This window comes from Eschrichtius robustus, chromosome 18, assembly GCF_028021215.1.
Source record: "Eschrichtius robustus isolate mEscRob2 chromosome 18, mEscRob2.pri, whole genome shotgun sequence".
NCBI classification, from domain to species: Eukaryota; Metazoa; Chordata; class Mammalia; order Artiodactyla; family Eschrichtiidae; genus Eschrichtius; species Eschrichtius robustus.
In genome coordinates, this window is record NC_090841.1 from 33,538,381 (window position 1) to 33,553,833 (window position 15,453).

At 35.7% G+C, this 15,453-nt stretch overlaps 1 protein-coding gene across 3 annotated transcripts in view; it reads right to left on the reverse strand.

The window, feature by feature from the left end:
* DIAPH3 (diaphanous related formin 3) overlaps window positions 1-15,453 on the reverse strand; it is a 568,557-nt gene that overhangs the window by 227,608 nt on the left and 325,496 nt on the right. For all 3 annotated transcript variants that reach the window (XM_068526481.1, XM_068526480.1, XM_068526482.1), the window contains one exon: window positions 8,987-9,116. In XM_068526481.1, the coding sequence (XP_068382582.1) occupies window positions 8,987-9,116 (130 nt within the window). The remainder of the gene's footprint in view (window positions 1-8,986; window positions 9,117-15,453) is intronic.

The window sequence follows — 15,453 nt, forward strand, 5'->3', positions numbered from 1 at the left end:
TTTTCAATCCTTTTTCATCCCATTTACTTAAATTTTATTCCAGAATTCCAGAAATCTCGTTTTAAGAAAGTTGCCTTACTTGAATTAATGAACTAATCACTTAAAAGCTACGGTGAGTATCTGTGAGTTATTTTTAATGTTCTTTTCCTCTGTGCCTTTTTGGCCAGTCTCACACTGTTTAATATGAGAAGATGATTGGGATCATTTTCCCTTCTTAAATTCCCATAAAACACTTACACCTATACATAGGGACATTATCTTCTTATGCCATGAACATTTTAAGGTAGCACAAGGGAAAAGTAAAGAGTAATCCATTAGAACATTAGGATGCAAGAGTGAAAAGTTAAAAGATTTAATTTTTGCCTTAAAAATCCAGATTAACTGTTTCCAACTTTTTTTTTCAACAGACTATATAAGATATACACTTCAAAGAAACATATAAATCAGGAAAACGTGTGAAATAACATCTCATCCAATCACATGCCTCTCTGCAAAAAAAGTGCTACAATCCCCACTTTATAGAAGAAACAATTTAAACAGGGTATGAGGACAGCAGAAGCAAGAAGAACTACAGTCCTGCAGCCTGTGGAACAAAAACCACATTCACAGAAAGATAGACAAGATGAAAAGGCAGAGGGCTAGGTACCAGATGAAGGAACAAGAAAAAACCCCAGAAAAACAACTAAATGAAGTGGAGATAGGCAACCTTCCAGAACAAGAATTCAGAATAATAATAGTGAAGATGATCCAGGACCTCGGAAAAACAATGGAGGCACAGATCGAGACGATGCAAGAAATGTTTAACAAAGACCTAGAAGAATTAAAGAACAAACAAACACAGATGAACAATACAATAACTGAAATGAAAACTACACTAGAAGGAATCAATAGCAGAATAACTAACTGAGGCAGAAGAACGGATAAGTGACCTGGAGGAAAGAATGGTGGAATTCACTGCCACAGAACAGAATAAAGAAAAAAGAAAGAAAAGAAATGAAGACAGCCTAAGAGACCTCTAGGACAACATTAAACACAGTGACATTCACTTTATAGGGGTCCCAGAAGGAGAAGAGAAAGAGAAAGGACCAGAGAAAATATATGAAGAGATTACAGTCGAAAACTTCCCTAACATGGGAAAATAAATAGCCACCCAAGTCCAGGAAGCGCAGAGAGTCCCATACAGGATAAACCCAAGGAGAAACAGGCCGACACACATAGTAATCAAAGTGGCAAAAATTAAAGACAAAGAAAAATTATCGAAAGCAGGAAGGAAAAAACAACAAATAACATACAAGGGAACTCCCATAAGGTTAACAGCTGATTTCTCAGCAGAAACTCTACAAGCCAGAAGGGAGCGGCATGATATACTTAAAGTGATGAAAGGGAAAAACCTACAACCAAGATTATTCTAGCTGGTAAGGATCTCATTCAGATTCTATGGAGAAATCAAAAGCTTTACATACAAGCAAAAGCTAAGGGAATTCAGCACTACCAAACAAGATCTACAACAAATGCTAAAGGAACTTCTCTAAGTGGGAAACACAAGAGAATAAAAGAGAGAAATTGAGAAATTGGTCATAGGAACATACATATCGATAATTACCTTAAACGTGAATGGATTAAATGCTCCAACCGAAAGACACAGGCTTGCTGAATGGATACAAAAACAAGACCCATATATATGCTGTCTACAAGAGACCCACTTCAGACCTAGGGACACATACAGACTGAAAGTGAGGGGCTGGAAAAAGATATTCCATGCAAATGGAAATCAAAAGAAAGCTGGAGTAGCAATATTCATATCAGATAAAATAGACTGTAAAATAAAGAATGTTACAAGAGACAAGGAAGGACACTACATAATGATCAAGGGATCAATCCAAGAAGAAGATATAACAATTGTAAATATTTATGCACCCAACATAGGAGCAACTCAATACATAAGGCAACTGTTAACACCTATAAAAGAGGACATCGAGAGTAACACAATAATAGTGGGGGACTTTAACACCTCACTTACACCAATGGTCAGATAATCTAAACAGAAAATTAATAAGGAAACACAAGCTTTAAATGACACAATAGACCAGGTAGATTTAACTGATATTTACAGGACATTCCACCCCAAAACAGCAGATTACACTTTCTTCTCAAGTGCATACTGAACATTCTCCAGGATAGATCACATCTTGGGTCACAAATCAAGCCTCAGTAAATTTAAGAAAACTGAAATCATATCAAGCATCTTTTCTGACCACAACGCTATGAGATTAGATACAAATTACAGGGAAAAACACGTAAAAAACACAAACACATGGAGGCTAAACAATACATTACTAAATAGCAAAGAGATCACTGAAGAAATCAAAGAGGAAATCAAAAAATACCTAGAGACAAATGACAATGAAAACGCAATGAACCAAAACCTATGGAATGCAGAAGGAGCAGTTCTAAGAGGGAAGTTTATAGCAATACAAGCCTACCTCAAGAAACAAGAAAAATCTCAAATAAACAATCTATCCTTACACCAAAAGGGACGAGAGAAAGAAAAACAAACAAAACCCAGTTAGCAGAAGGAAAGAAATCATAAAGATCAGAGCAGAAATAAATGAAATAGAAACAAAGAAAACAATAGCAAAGATCAATAAAACTAAAAGCTGGTTCTTTCAGAAGATAAACAAAATTGACAAACCATTAGCCAGACTCATCAAGAAAAAGAGGGCGATGACTCAAATCAATAAAATTAGAAATGAAAAAGGATAAGTTACAAAAGACACCATAGAAATACAAAGCATCCTAGAGACTACTACAAGCAACTCTATGCCAATAAAATGGACAACCTGGAAGAAATGGACAAATTTTTAGAAAGGTAAAACCTTCCAAGACTGAACCAGGAAGAAAAAGAAAATATGAACAGACCAATCACAAGTAAAGAAATTGAAACTGTGATTAAAAATCTTCCAACAAACAGAAGTCCGGGACAGATGGCTTCACAGGTGAATTCTATCAAACATTTAGGGAAGAGCTAACACCCATCCTTCTCAAACTCATCCAAAAAACTGCGGAGGAAGGAACACTCCCAAACTCATTCTATGAGGCCACCATCACCCTGATACCAAAACCAGACAAAGATACTACAAAAAAAGAAAATTACAGATCAATATCACTGATGAATATACATGCAAAAATCCTCAACAAAATACTAGCAAACAGAATCCTGCAACACATTAGAAGGATCATACACCATGATCAAGTGGGATTTATCCCAGAGATGAAAGGATTCTTCAATATATGCAAATCAATGAATGTGATACACCATATTAACACACTGAAGAATAAAAAGCATATGATCATCTCAATAGATGCAGAAAAAGCTTTTGACAAAATTCAACACCCATTTATGATAAAAACTCTCCAGAGACTGGGCCGAGAGGGAACCTATCTCAACATAGTAAAGGCCCTATATGACAAACCCACAGCAAATATCATTCTCAATGGTGAAAAACTGAAAGCATTTCCTGTAAGCTCAGGAACAAGACAAGGATGTCCACACTCACCACTATTATTCAACATAGTTTTGGAAGTCATAGCCATGGCAATCAGAGAAGAAAAAGAAATAAAAGGATTACAAATTGGAAAAGAAGAAGTAAAACTGTCACTGTTTGCAGATGACATGATACTGTACATAGAGAATCCTAAAGATGACACCAGAAAACTACTAGAGCTAATCAATGAATTTGGTAAAGTTGCAGGATACAAAATTAATGCACAGAAATCTCTTGCATTGCTATACACTAATGATGAAAAATCTGAAAGAGAAATTAAGGAAACACTCCCATTTACCATTGCAACAAAAAGAATAAAATACCTAGGAATAAACCTACCGAGGGAGACAAAAGACCTGTATGCAGAAAACTATAAGATACTGATGAAAGAAATTACGGATGATACCAACAGATGGAGAGATATACCATGTTCTTGGATTGGAAGAATCAATATTGTGAAAATGACTATACTACCCAAAGCAATCTACAGATTCAATGCAATCCCTATCAAACTACTGATGGCATTTTTTACGGAACTAGAACAAAAAATCTTAAAATTTGTATGGAAACACAAAAGACCCTGAATAGCCAAAGCAGTCTTGAGGGAAGAAAACGGAGCTGGAGGAATCAGACTCCCTTACTTCAGACTATAATACAAAGCTACAGTAATCAAGACAATATGGTACTGGCACAAAAACAGAAACATAGATCAATGGAACAAGATAGAAAGCCCAGCGATAAACCCACACACCTATGGTCAACTAATGTATGACAAAGGAGGCAAGGATATACAATGGGGAAAAGACAGCCTCTTCAATAAGTGGTGCTGGGAAAACTGGACAGCTACGTGTAAGAGAATGAAATTAGAACACCCCCTAACACCATATACAAAAATAAACTCAAAATGGATTAGAAACCTAAATGTAAGACCAGACACTATTAAACTTTTAGAGGAAAACATATGAAGAACACTCTTTGACATAAATCACAGCAAGATCTTTTTTGACTCACCTTCTAGAGTAATGGAAATAAAAACAAAAATAAACAAATGGGACCTAAGGAAACTTCAAAGCTTTTGCACAGCAAAGGAAACCACAAACAAGACGAAAAGACAACCCTCAGAATGGGAGAAAATATTTGCAAATGAATCAACAGACAAAGGATTAATCTGCAAAATATATAAACAGCTCATGCAGCTTAATATTAAAAAAACAAACAACCCAATCCAAAAATGGACAGAAGACCTAAATAGACATTTCTCTAAAGAAGACATACAGAATGCAAAGAAGCACATGAAAAGATGCTCAACATCACTAATTATTAGAGAAATGCAAATCAAAACTACAATGAGGTATCACCTCACACTGGTCAGAAAGGCCATCATCAGAAAATCTACAAACAACAAATGCTGGAGAGGGTGTGGAGAAAAGGGAACCCTCTTGCACTGTTGGTGGGAATGTAAATTGATACAGCCACTATGGAGAACAGGATGGAGGTTCCTTAAAAAACTAAAAATAGAATTACCATATGATCCAGCAATCCCACTACTGGGCATATACCCAGAGAAAACCATAATTCAAAAAGACACATGCACGCCAATGTTCACTGCAGCACTATTTACAATAGCCAGGTCATGGAAGCAACCTAAATGCCCATCGACAGATGAACGGATAAAGAAGATGTGGTACATATATACGATGGAACATTACTCAGCCATAAAAAGGAACGAAATTGGGTCATTTGTTGAGACGTGGATGGATCTAGAGACTGTCATACAGAGTGAAGTAAGTCAGAAAGAGAAAAACAAATATCGTACATTAACGCATATATGTGGAACGTAGAAAAATGGTACAGATGAAGCGGTTTGCAGGGCAGAAATTGAGACACAGACGTAGAGAAGAAACGTATGGACACCAAGGGGGAAAAGCAGAGGGTGGGTGGGGGTGGTGGTGTGATGAATTGTGTGATTGGGATTGACATGTATACACTGATGTGTATAAAATTGATGACTAATAAGAACCTTCTGTATAAAAAAATAAATAAAATAAAGTTCAAAAAAATAAAAAAATAAACAGGGTATGAAATGATAAAAGTGATTTTTTTTACTTTAAGAAGAAAAATTCACTATAATACTGGAAAAAAGTATCCTTCTTTAAGCTGACAAATGATCAGTGGCCTATACAAAAAGAATAAAGATAGTCTCCCAGACCAAATGAGATGTCTTCCAAAATGTATATCCATACATTTGTATATATTCATACAAATGTGTATTCATAAATTCGTTTTTTTTTGAGGCAAGTAAAGTTTTTTTTCCCACAGAACTGATGTGATATATAACCTGGATGCTTCAGATGTTCAAAAAACTGCATAAGTCATATTCAAACCAAATATAAATAATAGGCCTATCCTATCTCTGACCCTTTCTATAACCAGATCTAAGCCCACAGCAGGGGCTAAGAAGGAGCTTAGAAACTGAGGTATTAGGAAGGGATGACTGGAATCTCTGGCAGTTTGGTGCCTACTGGGGCAGAGGAAGCAGGCTCTACCTGCAAGGCAGGCAGATGGAGATTCAGAATCAGTCCAAGTGGGACACTGACTACAGGTGCTTGGCTCAGATGCATAATCATCCCAGGTGCTTATGAATGACTCATCCAAAGAGAACTGCACTGGACACAGTGGAAGGGGCTTAGCAGCAGAGGGTGGGGCTGGCAGGTATTCACAAGGTTTAAACTGTAAAACTTCCAATGCAAGAACATGTTATATCTCTGCATCTGTTTGTATCATCTTTAATTTCTTTCATCAGTGTCTCATAGTTTTCTGCATACAGGTTTTTTGTCTCCTTAGGTAGGTTTATACCTAGGTATTTTATTCTTTTTTGTTGCAATGGTAAATGGGAGTGTTTCCTTAATTTCTCTTTCAGATTTTTCATGATTAGTGTATAGGAATGCATGAGATTTCTATGCATTAATTTTGTATCCTGCTACTTCACCAAATTCATTGATTAGCTCGAGTAGTTTTCTGGTAGCATCTTTAGTTTTCTCTATGTATAGTATCATGCCATCTGCAAACAGTGACAATTTTACTTCTTCTTTTCTGATTTGGATTCCTTTTATTTCTTTTTCTCCTCTGATTGCTGTGGCTAAAACTTCCAAAATGATGCTGAATAAGAGTGGTGAGAGTGGGCAACCTTGTCTTGTTCCTGATCTTAGTGGAAATGGTTTCAGTTTTTCAGCATTGAGAAAGATGTTGACTGTGGGTTTGTCATATATGGCCTTTATGATGTTGAGGTAATTTCCCTCTATGCCTATTTTCTGGAGAGTTTTTGTCATAAATGGGTGTTGAATTTTGCCAAAAGCTTTTTCTGCATCTATTGAGATGATCATATGGTTTTCCTCTTTCAATTTGTTAATATGGAGAGATATACCATGCTCTTGGATTGGAAGAATCAACGTTGTGAAAATGACTATACTACCCAAAGCAATCTACATATTCAATGCAATTCCTATCAAACTACCAATGGCATTTTTCACAGAACTAGAACAAAAAATTGCACAATTTGTATGGAAACACAAAAGGCCCCGAATAGCCAAGGCAATCTTGAGAAAGAAAAACGGAGCTGGAGGAATCAGGCTCCCTGACTTCAGACTATATTACAAAGCTACAGTAACCAAGACAGTTTGGTACAGGCAGAAAAACAGAAATATAGATCAGTGGAACAGGATAGAAAGCCCAGACATAAACCCACACACATATGGTCACCTTATCTTTGATAAACGAGGCAAGAATATACAATGGAGAAAAGACAGCCTCTTCAGTAAGTGGCACTGAGAAAACTGGACAGCTACATGTAAACAAATAAAATTAGAGCACTCTCTAACACCATACACCAAAATAAACTCAAAATGGATTAAAGACCTAAATGTAAGGCCAGACACTATCAAACTGTTAGAGGAAAACATAGGCAGAACACTGTATGACATAAATCACAGCAAGATCCTTTTTGACCCACCTCTTAGAGAAATGGAAATAAAAACAAACAAATGGGACCTAATGAAACTTAAAAACTTTTGCACGACAAAGTACACCATACACAAGATGAAAAGACAACCCTCAGAATGGGAGAAAATATTTGCAGATGAAGCAACTGACAAAGGATTAGTCTCCAAAACATACAAGCAGCTCATGCAGCTCATTATCAAAAAAACAAACAACCCAATCCAAAAATGGACAGAAGACCTAAATAGACATTTCTCGAAAGAATATATACATATTGCCAACAAACACATGAAAGGATGCTCAACATTGCCAGTCATTAGAGAAATGCAAATCAAAACTACAATGAGGTATCACCTCACACTGGTCAGAAAGGCCATCATCAGAAAATCTACAAACAACAAATGCTGGAGAGGGTGTGGAGAAAAGGGAACCCTCTTGCACTGTTGGTGGGAATGTAAATTGATACAGCCACTATGGAGAACAGGATGGAGGTTCCTTAAAAAACTAAAAATAGAACTACCATATGACCCAGCAACCCCACTACTGGGCATATACCCTGAGAAAACCATAATTCAAAAGGAGTCATGTACCACAATGTTCACTGCAGCTCTATTTACAATAGCCAGGCCATGGAAGCAACCTAAGTGTCCATCGATAGGTGAATGGATAAAGAAGATGTGGCACATATATACAATGAAATATTAATCAGCCATAAAAAGAAACAAAATTGAGTTATTTGTAGTGAGGTGGATGGACCTAGAGTCTGTCATACAGAGTGAAGTAAGTCAGAAAGAGAAAAACAAATACTGTATGCTAACACATATATATGGAATCTAAAAAAAAAAATGGTTATGAAGAACCTAGGGGCAGGACAGGAATAAAAACACAGAGGTAGAGAATAGATTTGAGGACACGGGGAGGGGGAAAGTTAAGCTGGGATGAAGTGAGAGAGTGGCATGGACATATACACACTACCAAATATAAAATAGCTAGTGGGAAGTAGCCACATAGCACAGGGAGATCAGCTCGGTGCTTTGTGTCCCCCTAGAGGGGTGGGATAGGGAGGGTGGGAGGGAGACGCAAGAGGGAGGAGATATGGGGCTATATGTATAGATAGAGCTGATTCACTTTGTTATACAGCAGCAACTAACACGACATTGTAAAGCAATTATACTCCAGTAAAGATGTTAAAAAAACCCAAAAAACTGCAAAACTACGTGTTTTTGAATATAGGGCCTCATTATCCAGTTAAAAAATTAAACTCATAGCTCCAATAATGACAAGTGATAAAGTAAATGTCCTACAACTTTCTCTCTATTTTTAAAATGACATATTTAGTATGAAAACACAGTGACAAAGTGGCAAGTATGTTCAAATAAAAGGCATTATTTTCTGTATCAACTGAAGACCCAGAGCACGAAAATCTTTTCTGTAAAAGCACAAACCTTTACTAGCTTTGTCCAAATGTTCCAAATCATCCACAAAATTGAGGATATCAGGGTAGTTTTCTTCACATATTTGCACAAGAAAATGAAGTAGTGTTGTTTTCTGATCTGCTGATTTTGTGTCCTTTAGCTAAATAGAATGAGAGAGAGAAAAAATACAGAGTCAAAAATATTTTGATAGTCTCTCTACTTAAATAATGTTAATACTGTTTTTTATAGATAAGAAATAAATGAGCTGTAAAATTAGTTAATGCTATTTTTGAAAAGGCACTATTTAAACACTTGAAAAGCTACTCTTCATATACTGTTGTTTGGTCTAAGTCATTAATATTTACTGTAAAGAAGGAATAAGCTTAATTCAATGTAGTATGCAATGTTTCATGGGGAGCGTATATAATAGGAACGTATATAATATCAGCACTTAAAACAATCCCACATGCTTGCTCATTTTTTCATTTGGCATGGATTTATAGAATGCCTACTAGGTACTGCAGGAGTCAGAGACACAACAACCAATAAGTCATTCCTCAAGAAGCCATTTAGTGGGGGGAGAAAAAAACCCCAGAAAATATGCATTTCCCCTGTGTGACAAAGAGTATAGTAAAAATAATCATACAGTATGCCTAGGAGGACAGGGCACCTGAACTGAACACCAGCAGGCAGGAAGTTGTATGGGTTGGGGAAGGGAAGGAAAAAACTCAAAGGCACAGTATCAGAGGCAGATGGAGAAGCATTTGAAAAAGACCATAGATGAGGAAGAAAGTGGCACTTTAGAGGAGTCCAAGTGACTCCAAAATAAAAGTATACGCGGCGGGGAGGGGGAAGTAGGGAGAGTAGAAAGAAATCGGAGGAGAAGGCCAGAAAATTAAAAGAAAGGCAGACCATGCTATGGATATAGGATTCTGATCCCTAAGAACTGGGAGGTTTTAAACTAGATGAGAGCTAATCAGACGTACATTTTAGAAAGCTCCTTCTAGCACAGTGTGGATAAAAGATTAGAGCAAGGGTAAGAACAGAGAAGGAAGAATCATTTTAAAAGCTGTAGCAATAATCCAGGCAGGGAAAGAAAACAGCCTGAGATGAGGTCACGCCTTAGGCATGAGATAATGGGACAGGGAGGGCATGGAAACCCACACGATGACATCTATTGAAACTGGACAGAAAGAATGAGAAAAAGATTTGGGTGGGGTGGAGAAAAAAAGAATTGTTTCAGTTTGGGGCAAGTGAACTTGACGTTTTTGCGTAACATCTAAGTGGAGACGTTGGGAAAGGATATAGATACATAGAGGTGTAGAACAGTGTTGTCAACCTTTTTTTCGTTATTGCTGGCTAACATGTTTTAGGCATATTTTTCCAAATCATTTGTACCTATGAAATTTTAAAATGATACATATACTGTATACCTGTTTATGTACTGCATGTACATCTGTGCTTTACACATAAAAACAGTAAGATAGGAAAGATGTTTTTGCTCCCCAAGAACCAATTTTCCATCCCTTGAGGGTGATAAACTGTAGAGAATACATAGTGAGAACTTAGAGGAGTGAACTATTCTAGGAGTACCGGTTTGTGAGCTCTTAGCCTCCAAAGCTAAAAAGTTGACCAAATAAACACAAATAAGTACACAGAATAAAAGAAAGGAGAACAGAGGCTTGAAGAGAAGACCAAGATGGATCAATCCTAATCTGAAAAGGCCAAGGAATGAATCAGAAGGGAGAAAGGGCTAGGCTACAACCTAGGTACATATAGAGGTCAGCTTAGGTTTTGTGAGTGATGGGGGTAGGGGGTGTTGGGTGTGAACACACGGCAAATACATAATCTGATAGTGTTCCCTACAAATGAGTAATCATCCAGATCAGATACACATATAAGGGGAGAAAAAATCACTCTTTTCACACCAGGATTTAATTTAGAGTTGGAAATTCTTGGTATACTTAACTGTGCACAACCCTATTGCTTACTTTCCAACAATTTTCTACCTTAAAATAAGTGTATACACACACATACACATATATATCCATATGTATTTTTTTCAAATTCTATGTCACTAAATATTATATCACTATCAGAAAAATATCAAATGAAAGCTACTATCCGATTGTGGCAGAAGGAGATATTCTGTGCCATCACAAATATTAACACACATGACTTATTAATGCACAAACTGTCTTGCCCCTGGAAACACAGAGCTACCCTACTATAGACAGCCAGGCTTTCACATGATTACTCTTATAACAGGTTCAAACGCTGCATTGGCCTTATTTAGCATGCAAACCATTCAGCAGCAATGGTTCCTGGCACTTTAAAAACTGACTGATATGAACAGAGTCCATTATTTGATGCCTCTTAAAAGGAACATAAATCACAACACTCATCTGAGTGTTCTGAAAAATTATTCCTCAAAAACTGACTCTGATCACTAGCTAGACTGATTGCCACTAATGTGTGAACGACCTGCTAAAACATAACACTAAAACTGGCCTTTAACTAGCTACGTCACCTTGGCCAAGTTACTGGACCTCAGATTCACATAAATAAAGTGAGAATATGGAACTGGACAGGAAAAGGAAACTCTTAATTCACTTTCCACTCCAAAAATATTAAATATACTTTACAGTGGACTTGTGTTAGTAGACATTGCAAAATCTATTTTAAAAAAACACTAGAATAAAAATGAAGAAACCTAGTTATAATCTCAGTTCAGAAGTTATTTTTGCATGCTTGGGTCAGTTAAAATCCTTCTGCTTCAGCTTTCACATACACTGAGAACGTTAATCCGATTTATAAAAGTTTCCTTTCAACTCTACAACTTCATTCATACTATCGTCTTTAATGGATAAGGCTAGGGTAAAAGTAGCAAACTTTCACAAATGTAATAGTTTTCCCTGGTACAACCAAGAGTCAGTATAAAAACTGTCCTTTGATTTTAATTTTGCTATTTTTTTTAAAGCACTCTAATGGTTTACTCTTCTGTTCCCCCACCTCCCTCTTTATAGCAATGACTGGAGAATATTGTTCCTTCGGTGGACTCCCAGTTCCTGACTGTCACCAGTTTACACCTTTCTTATCATGCTCCGTTCATGTGAAACTAGACACATGTCCTGTGTGGAATGTTGATTAAGACAAGCACCTGGAAAGAGCTTTCCAGGGCTATTTGTGATATAGCTAAATGGCCAGCAATTGCTAGGATTAATATATCAAGAAATCTCTATGATCCAACAATAAGCAACTGGATCAATCTTGATCTTTATTCATGAGCAATAAGAATTCAGAATTAGAATTCTGGAACATACTATAGGCTATAGCATCTACCAATTTAATAAATGTTAAGGATGCAAGTCAAACACAGATTCAAATATTTAGAGACAATCACAAAGCTAAACACTAACTTATGGAGGAGGTTGCTATCCTGGCTGTACTATTGAAAACATCAGCTGGTTAGCAATTCACATACTGGTCACAGCCTAATATTTAAAATATACTCACTGAATAATAAATAGAAGTAGAAGTCTCCCATCCCTCCAGAATCTATATTTAACAACCAGGAGACTTAAAAAAAAACACTCAAATTCCCAAATAAATCTGAAAATATACCTAATAAAAGATAAGGAGTTAAGAAACACAGAGAGTGACCATTTGTTGACAATGCATGGTTACTCATAAACTACTAGTTGCTCTAAATTCCAGGACAGAGATTCCTCATTCAGTTCCTAACGTTCTCAGGAAAAACTGCACAGTGCCGGGAAGGTATTCTTCCTGCCTCAATTACACTATTCCCTTCCTTCCTTCCTTCCCTCCCCCAAATCACTTAAAAAAAAAAAACAAAAACCCAAAACAAAAACCAACCAACAAACAAAAAAACCCTCCCAGAAAGCACATGAAAATATATGAAAGCACAGCAAAATATATTTATCACAGTCTTCGTTTACTTGCTCAATATTTTTTCACCTTTTGATAAACATTAACAACAAAAAGGGCACACTCTATTTCTACTAATTATTCATATCATACATAATCAGCGATTGAGCTAGAACAAGGAAAGCTTGAGAGATGGTGCTAATTTTGTTGAAGAGAAAAAACAACTTGAGCATACTCTGTAGTGCTAACTCTTGGAAAGAAAATGAAGCTAAAATATCTGGTTTAAAAATTTATTCTTAAGTTTAAAAAATATGCTTTATTTAAATTTTCACCGACATTGCTTGACAGGATTCCTTTGGTATCACTGTCAAGAGATTTATCTTACTGATGAGTAATCGTCACTGTTAAGGAGGACTTCTTGTTTATATATTGTTTCTTTAAGGAACATTTAATGTGGCATAGATGTCAAATAAACAAAAAGATGGATGGAGTTTCTTCAACCGCTCTGTTCATTCCAGACAAAATAATGTTAAAAGCAGATCCTGTAATAAATCATGGCCTAGTTGTCAGTCTGGATAGAACTCCTTTGTAGCTACAATGCAAGGTTTGGGAATATTTTTAAGCTATTCAGCACGAATTTGGATGACACTTAAAGAAAATTCCATTGTTTTAGCCACAAGAAAGAAAATTCCTAAAATAAAAACTAAGTATCGTCCTGGTGATTTTCAGAATCCAAAGAACTACAACCCCTTACACTCTGAATAATAAAACTTTATCTTAAGAATATTGTCAAATTTGTAGCTCTTCCCCATTATCATGTTCCTATACTTCAATTACGTTATCCAGACAGCAGTGACTCTTTGGATGTTGTGGACATTGCTGAACACCAGAAAAATGACAAAGTTATGAGGGTCTGTAATGGCTCCATGAACATTCTAGAAGACCCTACCTTGTAAACAGTATGAATGCTGAGGACAACAGCAGCCACTCTTATTTGTGTGGCACTTACTAGGAGACAGGGATTGGCCAAATAATACAATACCTGTTAAGTGCCTGAAACACACACCATCCCTATGAGGAAGGAACTGGTATTACACTCACTATTAAGAGGGCAAAAGAGATGTGAAACATCATGTAGCATACCCCAGATCACATAGCTACTATCCAGTAGAGCCAAGATTTATTTGAACCCACTTCTGTGTGAATCCAAAGCTCTTAACCACTATAAAATGCAGTTCCTCTACAAAATCTTTATTTAATATAGATTATTATGCATCAAAAGAAACAAAATTCTCAAAAACACAGTGGATAAAAATAGTAGTAAGACAGTAAAATAGTGTTCATTAATGCAATTTAAATAACTGAAGCCCTATAACCTGCTAATTCTAGCCTGGAAAGCCTCTATACCCCTACCCTGAGTCACTTCTAGTTCTAAAAGCATGGCATTCTTTCTATTGTTTTATCTATAAAATTAATAAAATGCTACCTGAATCTTACCTCAAATGCAAGGTCTTTCCATACTGCTAATAGATCAGTGTTCACAAAATATGATAAAAATATGGTTGAATGAAACTGTAAAGTTTCATCTTTAACAGACCCAACCAAGTATATTTACTAACATCATATTCCATCTTAAGTCATTTGCAGAATAAAGTGCTTTGTATATGTTTGAAACATCTCTAAATGTAAGTTACATGTACCCACATGAAAATGGATGTGTGAATATGAACTGCCAAAGAATATATCATAATTGCTCAGATATGAAGCTCAAAAGTCAATGCGTAGGTTCAAATTCACTAGTGAAACCAACTACAATTATAGAATGAACTGTTTCCTGATATGATAAATACATTTTTAAAAAACAATCACTGTGCTGATTAAATTTTTCAAAAATACTGTGTATCCCTCCAAAATGAATGGAAATTCAAAATCTTAGCATAAACAATATGCTTTGCATCATCTATGTCACTGCCATAACTATTAATACCTATAATAAAACTTCCATAGTGATTTTAAAGATAGGTAGCGATAAACTAATATTAGGTAAAATAGATATTAGATAAATTTATAGCATTCACATATTAAAAACATATTTATTGCTTAGTTTTCATTTTAAAATGATGAGAGTTGAAACATTAAATATGGAAGAAAATGCTTTAAATAATGTCAACTTCTATAATTAAACTGATTTCTGCTATATCTCCATAGACACACTATCTCTGAATTATATTTTAAACATATTTCTCTTGGATTTTAGTGAGCACTTCAGCATGAAAAGCATTTTTGCATTTTAGTAAAATTTTATCTTACTGCATTATTATATTGTTCAATGTTCTATTTATTTACACTATTCCCTTATTCCACAAGAGATTTAAAATAGCTCAGTGTTCTTTAGTTAATATAAATGGATCAAATACATTAATTTTAAATTAAATGGTTTTTATACTTAATTTTTTTAATTAACAGACTTTATGTTTTAGAGCAGTTTCAGCTTTAAGACAAATTGAGCAGAAAAGACATTCCCATATACTCTCTCCTCCACATACACAAATTCCCCTATCAGTAACATTTTGCATTAATGTGTTACATTTGTTAAAATTTATGTACCG